At 25.8% G+C, this 19,931-nt stretch overlaps 1 protein-coding gene across 1 annotated transcript in view; it reads right to left on the bottom strand.

The window, feature by feature from the left end:
* Positions 1-3,510: 3,510 nt before the first annotated feature.
* Positions 3,511-19,931, bottom strand: part of fam163ab (family with sequence similarity 163 member Ab) — a 59,858-nt gene continuing 43,437 nt past the window's right edge. Inside the window, exons 2-3 of the mRNA XM_073844936.1 lie at positions 8,008-8,122; positions 3,511-4,196 (exon numbers count right to left, since the gene is read on the bottom strand). Coding sequence (XP_073701037.1) covers positions 3,837-4,196; positions 8,008-8,100 — 453 coding nt within the window. The 5' untranslated portion in view covers positions 8,101-8,122 and the 3' untranslated portion in view covers positions 3,511-3,836. The remainder of the gene's footprint in view (positions 4,197-8,007; positions 8,123-19,931) is intronic.

The raw sequence follows: 19,931 nt of genomic DNA, 5'->3' as shown, positions 1-19,931 counted from the left end.
TAATAATGCTTAATATAACAATAAAAACGTGTTTTGTCATAGTGGATTTAACAGAAAAAATTAATAACATTGAACAAAAATACAAAAAAGAGCGAAAAACACAAAAATAATTTCTGTGATAAATATACATTTATTTATTTTAAATATTTACTTTAAATATGTATTTATGTTTATATATATATTTTTTTTAAATTAAAAGTAAAGAAGAGTAAAGCTAAACTAGTATTAGTCTGCTAAATATTTCTGTTATATTATTTTATACTAATACAACTTTATTAATCAATCATTCGTTAACATTAATAAAAGAAGTTCATCATAGTAAAAGGAATTTAATTTATAATTCACAAAATATTTTTTTTAAATTAAACAAAATATAAATATAAAGTCATTTATGAAGAAGTGCTAGAGTCAAACTATTATTATAGTCTACAAATTTTTCTGTAATATTATTTTATATTAATACAATTTACTAATCTATCATTCAATTCATTAACATTATTTAAATTAAAATGAATAAGTTCATCATAGTAAATGTAAATTAAACAAACATACAAAAATAATGAAAAATTAAAAAATAATATAGAATTGATAATGAAAATAAAAATATACAAAAAAATACAACAAAAATGAATAAGAAAAAACAGCAAATGTGATTAAGGCAAAATTCTGTTTAAAATATCAAAATAAAATCTCTGTGATATTATAAAAAAGTGGTAGAGCCATTATTAGTCTTATACTTATTATATTAATAATAATCATTTAATTATATTAATAAAACAATGTATTTAATTTCAATTTCATTAAATAAAACTAAATAAAAAAATACTACACTAAATACAAAAAACAATTCACTTAATATAATCACATAATATAATCGCAAAAGGTAAATGTGATTACAGTAAAATAAAGTAATAATAATAATAATTTCTGTTCAAAATGTATTTTTAACAGTATTTTATAAAGTAGTGGTAGACCCACGCTATTACCACATTAAATCCTTTTTATATTATAATAACTATTTTGCTTCTTTGCACACAAAGTGATATGTATCCTGAATTTATTTCTTTATTTGCTTACTGGTTCATCTGTAAAACATTGCTCATGTTCTAAACAGTCTGAAGACACTAAGGTAAAAAAATGTTTTCCTTGTTACATGGAAAGTAACAGTTGCTACCAGTTCTATCATCACATCCTTGTCACTGACAGACAATTATGATCAAGCATCACAAATGTATAAACTCAAACAACTGGACACACAATAGAGAAACACATTAACCTTGACTAAACGTGAGCCACTGTTTGACTAATAAAAGTTACAAACAGAATAACTGTAGCATGTAATAAATAAAACTGTATCAATATATTACCTCAAACATCTCCTCATGGACTTAACAGACACTCAGATCCCTTGTTACGACTGACTACGTTGAACTTGCATAGAGATGATGACTAAAAAACGTTTAGTTAAAGATGAAATGAGGGATTTTTGCAACTCTAGCGCCGCCAAGTGGAATTGCAAGGAAAAAACTCATATCAACCCAAAGACTGCCTTATCTTTTAACGCAGGCGTACGCCATTTTCTGTCAAAGTGCGCGACTTCCGGTTCATTAGCCGCTGTAAGGAAATAACAAAAACAATAACAAAACGCGGTAAACGTTAAAACCGTTTACACTACAAACCAATGTGTTCATAATTATGATAATACATTAAAATAACATGGTAAGACACACCAGTTTGCAATATCAAGCAACAAAATGTTAGTTTGTAGCCTATAGCTAAAAATAGCTGGAGTACAAAAAAAGGGTTGAAAACAAAATAATAAAATAAAGTTTTATTGTGGCACAATAACAAAATGTTCTTGTTTAGTATAGCCCTCATACATTAGCCCATTACAGGAAGCCCATATGTTAAAATATCAAATGAAAAGGCCCAGAAAGTTTTTGAAGGCCGCTTAGAAAACTACAAGCCCTTACCCCCCCACTGCCAAAAAATGTTCTCAATCAGCATTTTAGTCTTAATTGTCAGTAAAAACAATGAAAACGCCTTTTAAAATAGCATAAGTTCAAAGAACTTTCTCTTGTTTATTATTTGTTTATTTTTGTTGTTTTTGTTCCTTTTTTTGTTTTATTTATTTTTGTTCAAACAATGTTCTTGTTTTAGCCTGTATTTGTAGTTTTGATTTGTGTTCCATAAAAACATTTCAAAACAGTGTTAGATGTTAAAACTTACGCTCAGAAGATACTTATTTTGTTTATTTATTTTTTGTTAATGTTATTGTTTGTTTTTTATTTTATTTTTTACGTCCGTTGTTTTTTAAAAACAAGAAAAAACTGCCGTTTAAAACAATAGACAATAGTTTCTTTCTTGTTTTAGCACAAAACTAACTTCTATATATAAGGGGAAAAATATTAAAAATAAGAGGGAAAAATATTAAACTTGATAAAAAATATGTCCGTTGTTTTTAAAAACAAGAAAAAACAGCTGTTTTTAAAACAATGGACAACAATGAACAATGAAATTAAATAAACTATATATACAAACAATAAAAAACAAACATTAACATGAACAAAAACAGTTTCTTTCTTGTTTTAGCACAAAACTAACTTCTATATATAAGGGGAAAATATTAAAAATAAGAGGGAAAAATATTAAACTTAATAAAAAAACTAATTTGTTTTTTATTTTATTTTTTATGTCCGTTGTTTTTAAAAACAAGAAAAATTGGCGTTTTTAAAACAATGGACAACAATGAACAATGAAATAAAATAAACTAAATACAACAATAAAAAACAAAAAACAGTTTTTTTCTTGTTTTAGCACAAAACTAACTTCTATATATAAGGGGGAAAATATTAAAAATAAGAGGGAAAAATATTAAACTTAATAAAAAATATATCCGTTGTTTTTAAAAACAAGAAAAAACAGCTGTTTTTAAAACAATGGACAACAATGAACAATGAAATAAAATAAACTATATATACAAACAATAAAAAACAAACATTAACATGAACAAAAACCGTTTATTTCTTGTTTTAGCACAAAACTAACTTCTATATATAAGAGGGAAAATATTAAAAATAAGAGGGAAAAATATTAAACTTAATAAAAAAACTAATTTGTTTTTTATTTTATTTTTTATGTCCGTCGTTTTTAAAAACAAGAAAAAAATGCCGTTTTTAAAACAATGGACAACAATGAACAATGAAATAAAATAAAATAAATAAAACAATAAAAAACAAAAAACAGTTTCTTTCTTGTTTTAGCACAAAACTAACTTCTATATATAAGGGGAAACATATTAAAAATAAGAGGGAAAAATATTAAACTTAATAAAAAAACTAATTTGTTTTTTATTTTATATGTCTGTCGTTTTCAAAAACAAGAAAAACTGGCGTTTTTAAAACAATGGACAACAATGAAATAAACTAAACTAAATAAAACAATAAAAAACAAAAAACTGTTTCTTTCTTGTTACAGCACAAAACTAACTTCTATAAATAAGGGGGAAAATATTAAAAATAAGGGGAAAGATATTACACATAATAAAAAAAACGAATTCAAGATGAACAATAAGCCTTATAAACCTACTTACTTATGCTTAGATTTAAAAACAAGACAAAAATACAGATTAACAAAAAAATTTCAGTGTTAATTAGAGTCAAATAAATCCAGGAAGAACAAATTTGTATCAGTTCCTATAAAACATCACAGAATTATTGATTTCAATTTACTGCTAGACAGATCAAATGTAAAAACTAAGTACTCGCTGTCTTTTGATCCCCATTTCATTTTTTTTTTTCTACAACATTTGGGGTGTTTTCGGTAGTCGTCACTGATCAGACGTCAGTGCTTATGGCACGTGTGTTGGAGTAGAGGTCTGGTCGGCTTCGAGAGCTCAGCGAGGCGCTGTGTAACGAGGGAAGGGTGAGAGACAGGGACGGGCTTTCGTAGTGGGCCGGCATGTAAGTGATCCGTTCGGGCCCGTTGCGTGATTCCTCCATGGTGCTGATGTAGAATGGAGAGCTGTATGGAGAGCAGGTGGGGCAGAAGCTTTGTGGAGGCGTGGGCTCTGGTGACAGGGAGAGCGGGGTGGAGGCGGTCCCGTCCACCCTGGATGTGCTGCATGCGTTGCAGGAAAACTGGGGTTGTGGGCAAACAGCATCTGGATCAGATCCATTCTTCTTACAGCAATAATACTAGAAGATAAACAAGGCTGGTTAGTCAGTGATAGAGATAGGAATTAAATAGGACATCATTGGAGGTAAAAATTAATTAATAATAATAATAATAATAATAATAAATTATTAAATAAAATAATAGTTATTATTATTTAATTACTTTCATTTTAAATAATACAATATTTATAAATGAAACAATTCACTTATTCTTTTTAATTGATCAAAACATAAAGAAACAATATAATAGATTTTTTTTAATACAAATTTTACTTCCTACTCCTTCCTCCACAATTGTTACTGTTATAAATAAAAATAAAAGTAATTAACTTAATCAAAAAATAAAAATAAAGAAAGAAAATAAATTGTACTGTTGTTATCATTATAAATAGAGATGTTTCAAATCTATTAAAAATGATAGAAATATAAATAATTAAAAATATATAAATAACAAAAAATAATTACATTTTAAAAGCTGCATTCTACTGTTTGCCTAGTGTTATTATTATAAATAAAACTAAAATGAATTAAAAAATCATTAACATCTATAAAAACTAATAGTGTATAAATAAAATAAAAATCATCATTCAAATCAATAAATACAATTCATTAAAAATATTTAATTAAATAAAAAAATCTACCTTACTATTTTATTATTGCTACCTTTATAAATAAAGTAAAATGAATAGTGTATAAATAAAATCGAATTAAATATTAATATTATCTTATATTATATTATACATAAAGTCTGTAAATAAATAATTTAATTACATAAAAAATCTACAGCCAATTGTTTCACTGTTATATTATAGATAAAATAAAACTAATAAAGCGTATAAGAAAAAAAATTTAAATAATGTATTTTATTACATTTAAAAAATCTACACCATATACTATTGCTACCATTATACATAAAGTAAAAACATAATTTAAAAACAATATAATATTTAATTAAATAAAAAAATCCACAACCTCCTGTTCACTATTGCTATTATTGTAAATAAAATAAAATGAATAAAGTGTATAAATAACATAAAAAATCATTACAATCTATAAAAACAATTAATTTAAAATAACTGCTGTTTCACTATTGCTATCATTATAAATAAAATAAAACTAATAAAAAATCATTCACATCTATAAAACAAAAATTAATTACAAAATAATATTAAAAAAAAAAAATCTACACCCAACTGTTTTACTATTGCTACCATTATAAAAAAATAATAATAATAAAGTATATAAAAACATTCAAATCTATAAAACAAAAAATCATTAAAAAATAATCTAAAATGTAAATTTTAAAATCTGCACCCTACTGTTTCACTATTGCTACCATTATTTAAAAAAACAAAACTAATAAAGAAAAAAAATCTTTCAAATCTATAAAACTAAAATCTACGAAAAAATATTATTAATTAATATTTAATTAAATAAAATAAAAAAATCCACACCCTACTGTTTCACTATTGCTACCATTACAAATAAAATAAAAGTAATAAAGCATATAAATCAAATATAAAATCATTCAAATCTATAAAACAAAAATGTACTAAAAAAATAATATTTAATTAAATTAAAAACATCTACACCCTACTGTTTCACTATCGCTACCATTACAAATAAAATAAAAGTAATAAAGTTTAACAATAAAATAAGAACTGTTGATTTACATTTTATAGAAGAATTCAATAATAAACTATAAAAAATAAAAATAACTTTTTAAAAACTACAACAATTAATTTAAAAAAATAATAAACAAGTACACCCTACTTTTTTTCACTATTGTCATTATTACACACAAAAAACACTGTATACATAATTGAAAGAAATTTGGGGTTTTTGGACAATATTGGCATCCTTTTAATTTGTAATCATTCTGACAAAACAACAGAAAACATATTTTATTACATAAACAGTTTATACATAGAAAAAACTGTTTTTCTATGTACGATTTCTATGTACGATTAATCAAAATATCCACCATTAGCAGCTATTACAGCTCTGCTTAATCTGGGCATCCGAGCTGTCAGTTTATTCAAACATTGACTTGATATATTACTCCAAGCCTCCTGAAGGATTGCCCAAAGATGATTCTTGGCTGATATTGTCCAAAACACACTTTGGCAAACTTTGGTGGTGTTTCCAAACTTTTGAAGGGCAGTGTATATACAGTCAAGCCTGAAATTATTCATATCCCTGGCTAATTCTGACTTAAAGTTACTTTTATTCAACCAGCAAGTTTTTTTTTGACCGGAAATGACACAGGCTTCTCCCAACAGATGATAAGACGATGTACAAGAGGCATCATTGTGGAAAAAATATTACTCATCTTTTATTTACATTTGAACAAAAAGTGGCATGTCCAAAATTATTCAAACCCTTCTCAATAATCAATAGAAAAGCCTTTATTGGCTATTACAGCAATCAAACGCTTCCTATAATTGCTGACCAGCTTTTTGCATGTCTCCACTGGTATTTTTGCCCAATTATCTTTAGCGCTGAGCTCCAACACTTTCAGGTTGGAGGGTCTTCTTGCCATCACCCTGATCTTTAGCTCCCTCCACAGATTCTCAATTGGATTTAAGTCAGGACTCTGGCTGGGCCACTGCAAAATGTTAATGTTTTTGTCTGCTAACCATTTCTTCACCACTTTTGCTGTGTTTTGGGTCGTTGTCGTGCTGAAATGTCCACTGGTGCCCAAGGCCAAGTTTTTCTGCAGACTGCCTGATGTTGTTGTTGAGCATTTTGATGTATTGCTCCTTTTTCATGGTGCCGTTGACTGTGATTAGGTTCCCTGGTCCACCGGCTGAAAAAAACCCCCAAAACATTAGGTTCCCACCACCATGTTTGACAGTGGGGATGGTGTTCTTAGGGTTGAAGGCTTCTCCTTTTTTATGCCACATCATTGTGGCCAAACAATTAAATTTTTGTTTCATCTGACCATAAAGCAGAAGACCAGAAGTCTTCTTTGTCCAGATGAGCATTTGCAAAGGCCAAGCGAGCTTTTGTGTGCCTTATCTGGAGAAGTGTTGTCCTCCTCGGTCTGCGTCCGTGGAACCCAGCGGTGTGCAGTGTCCGTTGGACTGTCTGCCTTGAGATGTTTCCACCAGCAGAGCCCAGATTCATCAGGATGACCTTGGTGGTGATTCTTTGATTCTTTTTTACCTCTCTCACTATCCTCCTGGCCAGCACAGGCGCCACTTTTGTCTTGTATTTTTTAATAATACTTTGCACTGTAGCCACTGGAACTTCAAAACATTTAGATATGGTCTTATAGGCCTTTCCTGACCTGTGAGCAACCACAATGCGCAGCCGCAGGTCCTCAGTCAGCTCCTTTGTCTTAGCCATGACTGTCCACAAACCAACAGCAGAGAGCTTCTGTTTTTCACCTGTTGAGTTGATTAAAACAGCTGTTCCCAATGAATCAGGGTAATTAGGATGCTTTAGAACAACTTGGACTATTTGGAATGGTATAGAACTTTGGATTTTCCCATAGACTGTGACAGTTTGCAAAGGGTATGAATAATTTTGAACATTTTACATTTTTGTTCAAATGTAAATAAAAGCTGAGAAATATGTTTTTTCACAATGATGCCTCTTGTACATCGTCTTATTATCTTCTGGGTTGAATAAAGGTAACTTTAAGTCAGAATTTGCAGAGGGTATGAATAATTTCGGGCTTGACGATATATATAAAAAAATCTAGTTGTTTTGTTTTTTAATAAAACAATTTAGTCACCAAACGCAATGTATAAAGAAAAATATCTGTCATTATGTTTTAGCCATAAGTTACGAGTGTAAAGCTCAGGTATCAGACACATCCGCTTACCTGAAGTCGACAGTAACAGAGCACGACAATGATGCACAGGAGAATCACCGTGGCGAGAATTCCTCCGGTTATAACCACAGTTCCAGCTGTCATCCGACCGGATCTCCATCAAACTCTAGACGTGAACACACACACAGACTAACCGTCAGACCACCTGTACAAGTAAACATGCCAAACGACCACTTTAAGTGCCATTGTTTTGGGTGCAGTGTCCCACAAGATGGCGCCGCAAAAACACAAAAAAACATCCTTAGATTCAACATACTGTAACTATAAGTGACACGTTACTTCAGACAGACGTGTCAGTGTTAAGTCAGTTTGATTCAGCATGTGCTGACAGAGGAAGTGTCGGGTCAAGCAGCCCCGCCGCGATTGAGTTTGACCAGCACTGCAGATCTGATTAAGGAGCCGCACTGATGAAATGCAATCATGCAGTCGGAGGACAGAAATGAAGCTTCACAGCGACTGACAGACAGAGAGAGAGAGAGAGAGAGAGACACACACACCTGCTCATCTCTCCCTCTCTCTCTCTCTCTCCTGCTGTGTGGGAAATTACATCTCGACTTTTATTAGGAAAAAGTTTGCTGGTTAATTAAGTTAACAAGGTCACATAATGACCAAATTCAGTCAAATTTATCAAAAGTAATATAAATGAAATACAATAATAAAATAAAAATTATATATAATATAAAGTATATTTTATATATATATATATATATATATATATATATATATATATATATATACATTTAAAAAATATAAAGAATATTTCATTGTTGAAAAACATTAAATTTTTCAAGAATCTGAATTAAAATTAAAAATTTAAATTTAAAACATCAAATAAAAACCTATTTTACAATTATACTAACAATAAAAAATATATACTAAACATCTTTTCTAAAAGCAATTCTAACTATCTAATTAACTAAATAAATAAATTCTACATACAAAATAGAAATAAAATGCATGCGCCATACTGTTTTACTATTGTCATGATTGGCATATTTTTAATAATCTCATTTAAATATTTTATAATATCATATTTAATTGAATAAAACAACAACAACCTTCTGTCACAAAAATTCATCCAAATCTATCAAAAAATACCCAAAAAAGTTAGTTATCATTACAAATAGAAATGAAGTAATAAAGTATATAAATTATATTGTAAAAAAAAATCATTCAAAAGAATATAATATATATAATAATAAATCAATAAAAATATTATATTTAATTAAATAAAAAATCTACCCCTACTGTTTCACTATTGCTCTCATTATAAATAAAATAAAAGTAAAATATAAGCTCTACTGATTTACTTTTAAATAAAAGAATTCACAAAATTTACCCAAATCTATTAAAGAACTATGAAAACTAAAAAGCATACACATTTTACTGTTGTGATGAATGGCATATTAAAAATAATAGCAAACAAAGTGTTAGTGTTATCATTTCAAATAAAAAATAAAAGTAATGAAGTGTATAAATAAGAAGAAAAATCATTCAAATCTATAAAATAAAAAATGTATTTAAAAATATTATAATACTTAATTAAAACAAAAACTACTCCCTACTGTTTCACTATTGCTATCACTATAAACAAAACAAAGTTTTTCTTAAAAAAAAACAGTTCACAAATTGATCTAAATCTAACAAAAATAAACAAATCAATCTACAAAATATAAATATGAATGTTGTATTAAAAATACCAAAAAAAGTTAATATCATTACAAATAGAAATAAAAGTAATAAAGTATATAAATGATATTGTAAAAAATCATTCAAAAGAATATAATATATATAATAATAAATCAATAAAAATATTATATTTAATTAAATAAAAAATCTACCCCTACTGTTTCACTATTGCTCTCATTATAAATAAAATAAAAGTAAAATATAAGCTCTACTGATTTACTTTTAAATAAAAGAATTCACAAAATTTACCCAAATCTATTAAAGAACTATGAAAACTAAAAAGCATACACATTTTACTGTTGTGATGAATGGCATATTAAAAATAATAGCAAACAAAGTGTTAGTGTTATCATTTCAAATAAAAAATAAAAGTAATGAAGTGTATAAATAAGAAGAAAAATCATTCAAATCTATAAAATAAAAAATGTATTTAAAAATATTATAATACTTAATTAAAACAAAAACTACTCCCTACTGTTTCACTATTGCTATCACTATAAACAAAACAAAGTTTTTCTTAAAAAAAAACAGTTCACAAATTGATCTAAATCTAACAAAAATAAACAAATCAATCTACAAAATATAAATATGAATGTTGTATTAAAAATACCAAAAAAAAGTTAATATCATTACAAATAGAAATAAAAGTAATAAAGTATATAAATGATATTGTAAAAAATCATTCAAAAGAATATAATAATATATATAATAATAAATCAATAAAAATTGTATAATATTTAATTAAATAAAAAATCTACCCCTACTGTTTCACTATTGCTCTTATTATAAATAAAATAAAAGTAATTAAGTTTATAAATAAAATATAAGCTAAAATAGAAGTAATAAAGTGTATAAATAAGAAGAAAAATCATTCAAATCTATAAAAACAAACATGTATTTAAAAATAACACAACATTTAATTAAATAAAACAAAAACTACACCCTACTGTTTCACTATTGCTATTACTATAAGTAAAATTAAATAAAGTTTATAAAAAAATAAAAACTCTACATTTTTTCTAACTTAAAAAAAAAACAATTAATAAAATTCACCAAAATCTATCAAAAATAAATAAATAAATCTACAAAATATAGATATGAATAGTATTTCAAAAATACCAAAAAAAAGTTTGTGTTATCATTACAAATATAAATAAGTAATAAAGTATTTTTAAAAATCATTCAAAATAATATAAAAATAATAAATAAAATAATATAATATTTAATTCAATAATATGTATAAATAAAAGTAATAAAGTTTATAAATATAAGCTCTACTGATTCACTTTTAAATAACAGAATTCACAAAATTCACCCAAATCTATCAAAAAACAATGAAAAACAAAAATGCTAACTTTTCCAAGTCTATCTAAATAAATAAGAAAATAAATTAATCTACTAAATATAAATAAAAAGCATATCTCACACTGTTTTACTATAGCCATGAATGGTATATAAAAATAGCAAAAGTGTTCGTGTTATCATTACAAATAAGAAAAAAAAGTCATTATTTAAAAATAACACAACATTTAATTAAATAAAACAAAAACTACACCCTACGGTTTCACTATTGCTATTACTATAAATAAAATGAAATAAACTTTTTTCTAACTTAAAAAAAGTCTATCAAAAATAAATAAATAAACAAATCTACAAAATATAGATATGAACAGTATTTTAAAAATTCCAAAAAAAGTTTGTGTTATCATTACAAATAGAAATAAGTAATAAAGTATATAAATAATGTATATTTGTTTAAAAATCATTAAAAAAAATCAATTAAAAAAATCAATAAAACAATATAATATTTAATAAATTAATATTTATTATAAATAAAATAAAAGTATACGTATATAAAATAAAATACAAGCTCTACTGATTCACTTTTTAATAAAAAAGATTCACAAAATTCAGCCAAATCTATCAAAAAAACAATGAAAAACAAAAGTGCCAACTTTTTCAAGTCTAAATAAATAAGAAAATTAATAAATCTACAAAATATAAATAAAAAGCATTTCTCATACTATTGTCATGAACGGTATATAAAAAAGCTAAAAGTGTTAGTGTTATCATTCTAAAATAATAATAATAATAATAATAAAGTGTATAAATAAGATTAAAAAGTCATTAAAATTCATAACAATGTAACATTTTTTTAAATGTAATATTTAAGTTTAAAAAAAGTTTATAAATGAAATAAAAACAATTGACAAAATTCACCCAAATCTTTCAAAATAAATGAAAACCAAGAAATGCTAACTTTTTCAAATCTAGCAAAATAATAAATAATTAAATAAATAAATACATTTCACTATTATAAATAAAATAAGCTGCACAAATAGTATTTAATTTGTCTACTTCATTTAATATATAAAAACAGCAAAAAGTGCATTCAGCCCATATACAATAATACAAAATACAATGTTATTTAATATTCTAAATGAATACGTGTAAACATAAACCATAAGAAACAATGAAAAAAAATCTAATTTCTATTCATTCAATTCTATCAAAATAAGGCTCTCTTGCCAATTCCTAACCATAACTTCGTACTGAATTGCTGTTGCTGTCGCATCCTTTCTATGAATTGCTTTTAATATCTTCATTTATAAACCACTAAATGAATAAATGTAAAAGAACATCTTTCCAATAAAACAGCATCTCACCAGTCTAATGCAAAAAGCACAAGCTAAGTTTTTGCTGGTGAGAAATAATGCCTGATAGAGTGACATGTGGTGTGTATTTTAGCAATTCCACTCACACACACCGCATAAACGAAGCGGAGCAGACGCGATTTAGGATACGGACAGCAACAATAGAACAAACCCTGCTGAAGATCAGACATGCAGGCACACGCATCTGTATTCACAGCCACCTGCAAAAACACTAAACTATTAATGAGCACTTTATGAATTATTATACGCTGCCTTCTGTGCATTTTTACAGGAATCTATAAAGTGCTTAAAATGAAATGTAGCTTGACAGTTTAGTAGCGCAATTAATCTGGTGAATGTTACAAAATGTTGGCGGAAAAAAGAGTTTGTGTCATTTTTCATATTAGCAATCTGAAAAATGAAAGATAATATAACATTATTTTATAGGGATGAGGATAAATTTTTAATATCGAGTGAAAAGTGCCTGCATATGAATTCTCTCTTACGCTTAGAGATGTCAGTATGTGGTGCTGTGTCCCAAAATGCAATGCGCTAAACTTCATTTGCAACAAGAAAAGCAAATAAGCATGATTTTACTAAAAAAAAATTGGATTTTAAAAATCTTTTTATTTTAAAAAGTAGAGAAAAGTGTTAGTGTTATCATTACAAATAAAAAGTAAAAAAGATTTAAAAAAACATTGAAATCTATAAAAACTAAAATTAATTAAAATATATTTATTTATATTAAAAATATACACCTTACTGTTTCACTTTTGCCATTGTTATAAAATAAATGAAATTATTAAAGTTTAGAAATAAAATAAAAACTGTACTGATTCACTTTTTTTAAATAAAAATAACTTTTTTAAATAAAATAAAAAAAATCTCAAAATTCACCCAAATCTATCGGAAAAAAATAAAAAAATAAAAATAAATAATAAATAATATTAAATTAAAAACATGTCCACCCTAGTGTTTCACTATTGTCAAAATAGTAATATAAATAGTATTTAATATTTATATTTATATTTAACTTAATATATAACATAGCAAAGATATATACACAATAACAAAATACAACAATTTAATTTAAGGTTCTAAATGAATAAATATTAACATAAACCATAAGAAACAATTAAAAATACCAGAAACATTAAAGATTTTCCAGCTAAAATTCTATTAAATTCTATCAAAATAATAATAATTATTATTAAACAAAAAATCTAGTATATTTACAAGATCTCACTACTTTGTGATAGTTTTATTTAAATAGAACCACCACTATTTTTTACACTACCATTTATTTAAATTTTATTATTTAAATTTTTTTTTATAAAATACTATGATTATAAATTAAATAATGATATTAAAATACAAATATTATTTTTTTTAATTGTTAAAATTCAGATATATCAAAATACAATCATTTAAAAATGTAAAAAAAAATAGGAATTCAACTAAAATTAAAATGTAAACTGAAAATAACTAAGTAAATGGCAAATAAGTAAAAGTAAAAAAAAATAAAAATAAAACTGAACTAAAAACAAAAATAAAAATAACTGAATGAATAAACAAACAAACAAACAAACAAATATGTAACAACAGTAACTAAAATGAAAATGAAAACTGAAAATATAAAAATAAATACATATTTACATATAAATAAAAAACTAAAGTATAATAAAATAGTTTATAAATACCACTAAAAAATAAAAATAATGCATAGATATTAGATGAAAAACAAAGTAAACTAAAATTAGAAATTGTATTTTGGCAACTAACTGAAGTTTAAACTGAAGCAATAAAAATGATTAAGTAATCTGATTTGGATAAAATTAATAAACGTCAAAAATAAACCATAACAAAATAAATAAACACATTTAAATAAAATAAATTATCTCAAAGTAAAATACAAAATAACATATAACATCTATAACATACAAAATTATCAAATGAAATAAAATGACATAAAAAAATCCTGAAATGTTATTTAATGGGGGAATAAATGTTTTCTTTTTTCTTTTTTTAACTAAAAAAATAGATTTAAAGAAAATCTAAAATTAATATTTAAAAATATATATGAAATAAAATAATGGGTTCTTAAAGGAACACTCCACTTTTTTTGGAAATTAAGTTAATAAGTTGAGTTTTACCGTTTTGAAATTCATTCAGCCATTCTCCTGTTCTGGCGATATCACTTTTAGCATAGCTTAGCATAGATCATTGAATCCTATTAGACCAACAGCATCGCGTTCAAAAATGACCAACGAGTTTCCATATTTGTCCTGTTTAAAACTTGACTCTTCTGCAGTTATATCGTGTACTAAGACCGGCCGATTTTCTAGGACGATAAGATTAGGAACTACACTCCCATTTTGGCGTAATAGTCAAAGAAGTTTGCTGCCGTAACATGGCCGAAGCAGGCGCAGTAATATCACGCTGCACATGTGGAAATGCTAACTTCATCACATTGGAAGTTACCTAGCTGGGAACTAATTTCAGGCGCTGCATGATATGCGCCTGCTGCGTCCACTTTACATTTTCCGCTGGTTTTAGTACACGATATAACTACAGAAGAGTCAAGTTTTAAATACAACAAACATCGAAACTCGCTGTTCATTTTTGAACGCGATGCTATTGGTCTAATAGGATTCAATGATCTATGCTAAGCTATGCTAAAAGTGATATCGTCAGAACAGGAGAACGGCTGAATGGATTTCAAAACGGTAAAAATCAATTTATTAACTCGGGGGGAGTTGGAGAATGAGCCTATTTCCAAAAGAAGTGGAGTGTTCCTTTAAGTGACTATCAATATTGCACTTTTTTTATGAAGAAATGACTGACTTTTGAATGGCCTGTACAAGTGTACATACACTGAACTCAAAAACTTAAGTTTAGCAGCTGCCTTAAAATTTTAAGTTAAATCAACAAATTTTTATTGTAATAAGTTCAAATGACTTGTAGTTTTAAGCTGATTTAGCTTAAAATTTTAAGGCAGTTGCTGAACTTAAGTTTTTAAGTTGAATCTGGTGAAAACTTTTCAGTGTAGTATATATAATATTTATGCATAAATATGAAAATCTTCACATTCACTTCCTGTCTAAATCTCATTCAGTGTTGTCATCCTTCATCCTTTTGATAAGTCGCAATCCTTTCTATTTGTTGCTTTTTACTCACAAACCCATTTTCCTGTCTGTTTTTTTGTAAAATGCCATCACAGTCATTTCAATAGAAACCACATTTTATTTTACGGTCTGTGTATTTTGGATATGTTTTGTATGTTTAGTGAGTTTATTCGGTTCATACAGCCAAAAGAGAGACTTTAGAAATGTTTTTCTTGTTGCAAGTCTAAAAGAAAGTCATTTACTTAAAATGTCAATTCTGTTTATCATTATTAACTCTTATGCTGCTCTTATCCATATAATAAAAGCAAAAGCTTCAAAAAGGTTTACAAACTTTTACAAAATATATATTCACTGTCCATATACAGCATGTCTGCCCTTTCAAACTTGTATACTTTTGTATGAAAAGCTAATTGGGTTGTTACTCCGACCTAGGCTGCTTGTCTTTTCAAGAAACTGTCCAAACTCATATTTTTGAGCTGGTGTTTCTTATGGCCTTCACCTCAGTTGGCCGCCTGTAATAGATTTTTTGGAAAGCACTCACAGATTTAAAAGATTGAAGAGCAAAGTAAATATCAAATAAATCTAATATACTGTTACTTCACAAAGATGTGGATGGCTTTTTCTTGTTGAACATTTTTAGATATAACCAACTGCTGCTCACATTTACTTATTTACAATATAAATACAATCTATTGTACACTCTCAGGTAAAAAATGTACAAAAGGCGTCACTGGGAGGGTACCATTTCAAAAGGGACACATTTCTACCTTCTTTTTTATCCCTAAAGGGTGCATTTTAGTACCTTAAATGTACACATTTGTACCTAAAGTGTACATATTCATACCTGAATGGTACATTTTAGTAACTTTCAAAAAGGTCCTGCCCCAGTGACAGCTTTTGTATTTTTTTGTGTACAAAAAATTGTATATAAATATTAATAAAAAATTAAAACAATGCATAAATGTTGTGGAAAAAAACAATATGAAAAACAAAGTAAACTAAAATTAGAAGTGTTGTATTGGCATCTAACTGACATAAGTTTGAGTTGACGTACTAGAATTACTAACTGGAAATAAAAATAGATACTAAAACTTAACTAAAACTGAATCTAAATAGTAGTGTTAAAACAACAAAATTTTAATTGATAAATAAAATACATATATGTATGTGTGTGTGTGTGTGTGTGTGTGTGTGTGTGTGTGTGTGTGTGTGTGTGTGTGTGTGTAACAAAAAAGTAACAACAAAACTAAACCAATCTAAAACTGCAGAATTTAATTTAATTTATATTCAATTAGATAACATTATTTGTTATAAATGTACAGGCTGTATATTAATATATAACAACAACAACAACAATAATAATAATATTAATAATATATATTTAATATATAATCTATTTGATGACATTATTTAATACTAATTTACTGACTGTATTAATATATATGCTAATAATAATAATTAAAAAAAATTAATTAGTAGTATTGAAAAAACTAACTTAATTTAAAATTTAAAAATAAAATAAATATTTATTATTTAAATTATATTAAAACTAAAATTAAAATGTAAACTGAAAATAACGAAGTAAATGGCAAATAAGTAAAAGTGAAAAAAACTAAAAACTAATAAAAAACCTAAGTAGTATTAAAAAATAAATAAATAAACATCTAACTAACTAAACATCTAACTAAATTAAATGATTAATAATAAAAATAAAATTAAAATAAAACTGAAAATATAAAAATAAATACTTACTTACAATATAAATAAAAAACTAGTATAATAAAATATATACATAAATATTAGATAAAAAACAAAGTAAACAAAAAAAAAACAAATTAAAATAAGTTGAAAAAAACTAAAATAGTAGTATTAAAAAACTAAGACTAAGAATTCAACTAAAATTAAAATGAAAAATAAAAATAACAGTAAATGGCAAACAAAACTAGAAATAAATAAATAATAATAAATAAAAAAACTACAAACTAAAACTGAAATATAAATATAAATATAAATATAAATATAAATATATCAAACCTAAATAGTAATAATAAATACAAATTAAAAAACACATAACAAAATTAAATGATTACAAATAGAACAATTAAAAAAATAAAAATATAAAAAATTACAATATAAATAACTATAGTATAATAAATAAATAGAAATAATACATAAATATTGATTTAATTAATAAAATACACAAAAATTTAAAATGAAATAAGTTTAAGTTGAAATTGGAAATAAATAAAAACTAAAACCTAAATAATCAAAAATAGTAGTATTAAAAAACTGAAATTGAATTAATAAAAAATGTGGGAAAAAAACTAAATTAAATTACTAAGAATTCAACTAAAATTTAAATGAAAACTAAAAATATCTGGAAGTAAATGGCAAATAGGTAAAAGTGGAAATAAATAAATAAATACAAAAAAAAATCTAAAAACAAAACTGAACTAAAACTGAAATACAAATAAAAAAACATAACAAAATTAATCAAAATTAAAATAACTGGAAGTAAATGGCAAATAAGTAAAAGTGGAAATAAATCAATAGAAAATAACTAAAACTGAAATCAAAGTATATAAAACTTAAATAGTAGTATTTAAAATAAAATAAAACAAATAAAAAACACATAACAAAACTTAATGATTATAAATAAAACTAAAATTTAAATTTAAACTGAAAGTATATAAATAAATACTAATTTATGCAACTAAATGAAATAAGTTGAAGTTAAAGCACTACAATTACTAACTGGAAATAAATAAAAATAAAACTGAAATATCAAAATAGCAGTTTAAAAAAAAACTAAAATTTAATTCATAAAAAGAAAAACACATCAAATTAAATGACTAACAATTCAATTAAAATAAAAATAGAAAACAAATACGTGAAAGTGTAAATAAATAAACCCCCGAAACTAAAACTGAAATAAAAATATATAAAAACAGATCATCTAAATCCAATTCATCTCAGTTTTTTCCTCCAGTCTTCTTTTGTTTTATGACTATGGATCTGTTGGATCACTCCAGACATGCTGGAGGAACCAAATATGATTCGCAGACTAAGAAAAAATGTAATTAAAGTATATAACTCTGTTACCATCATTTCCAGCTGGCTGTGCACCTCTGCAAGCGTGCATGCTTAAGTGAAACATACTGTGTGTGCATGAAAACAATATTAATGGTCTATGATAAACACATCTGGATTATCTTGTGCATGGGACGTGTCGCACATCTGCCCACATGTTCAAATGCTTTTTTTAATGCAACATTGACCTATAATGTAACCATCTGTATTCTGTTCTTGGTCTCAGAGTCGTCTTCAACAGTCAGAACACATACTGTATGAGCCTATACATCCTCCACAATCCCATCATGCCTCTGCTTGTAGCCTGAGGGCGCAGGGGCGGCGAGTCCAGGATTTATAGGGGTTTTAAATGTGAGTCCCATTCCAAGGTCAATCCCAACTGTATTAGAGAGCAGCTCCAATATCAGACTGCTTCAAACTACTGACCTCTTATTCAGCGCTTTAGAGAATGGGACAGTGCTGCTTAGAAGTGGATTTCATTTCACACACCAACAAACCAGACGTTGACGTAATAATATGCGTTTTAAAAAAAAACATTAATATTTTTAGATATTTAAATTTCCCCCCATAGTCAAAAGCCACAGCACATTCATTAAATCATGAATTAACTATATATGAATGTTATGTAGGTATAAAGACAAATGTAAACATCACAGTGGGGAAAGTTGTCACAGGTTGTATGTGTATGTATTTAAAAGTTGATATTGTGATAAATATAAATAAGGAAAAAATATATATTTTAAATATTTTATATTAAATAAAGAAAGAGAATAATAATAATGTTAAAATATTAATAATTGATTCATGATTCCTATTTATATCTAGATCAGCGGTTCCCAATTCCAGTCCTGGGGACCCCCTGCTCTGCACATTTTGCATGTCTCCCTTTTTTAACACACCTGATTGAGATCATCAGATCATTAGTTCAGTTCATGGCTCTCTCCCTTAACAAGCTGATGATCTCTGTCAGGTGTGTTAAAAAAGGGAGACATGCAAAATGTGCAGAGCAGGGGGTCCCCAGGACTGGAATTGGGAACCGCTGATCTAGATAATTAATAATTATTATAATGTATTAAATATAATAACAATAATAATAATAATAATTATTATTATAATTATTGTATATTATATATGTAACATGTATATGTAAATTATTATTATATGTAATAATAAAAATAACTATTATGATTAAGTATAATAATTATACCTATTGTATAATAATACTACTACTAATAATTATTATTATTTAAATATTAAAAAACAAAACTATACTGCTTAAATTAAACAGAATTTAGATTTATTTAAAAACATTTAAAACAAATTTACAAACGGTATATACAAACACATAGATATATAA

This window comes from Garra rufa, chromosome 7 (genome assembly GCF_049309525.1).
Source record: "Garra rufa chromosome 7, GarRuf1.0, whole genome shotgun sequence".
Lineage (NCBI taxonomy): Eukaryota > Metazoa > Chordata > Actinopteri > Cypriniformes > Cyprinidae > Garra > Garra rufa.
This window is presented reverse-complemented; position numbering and strand designations above follow the sequence as displayed.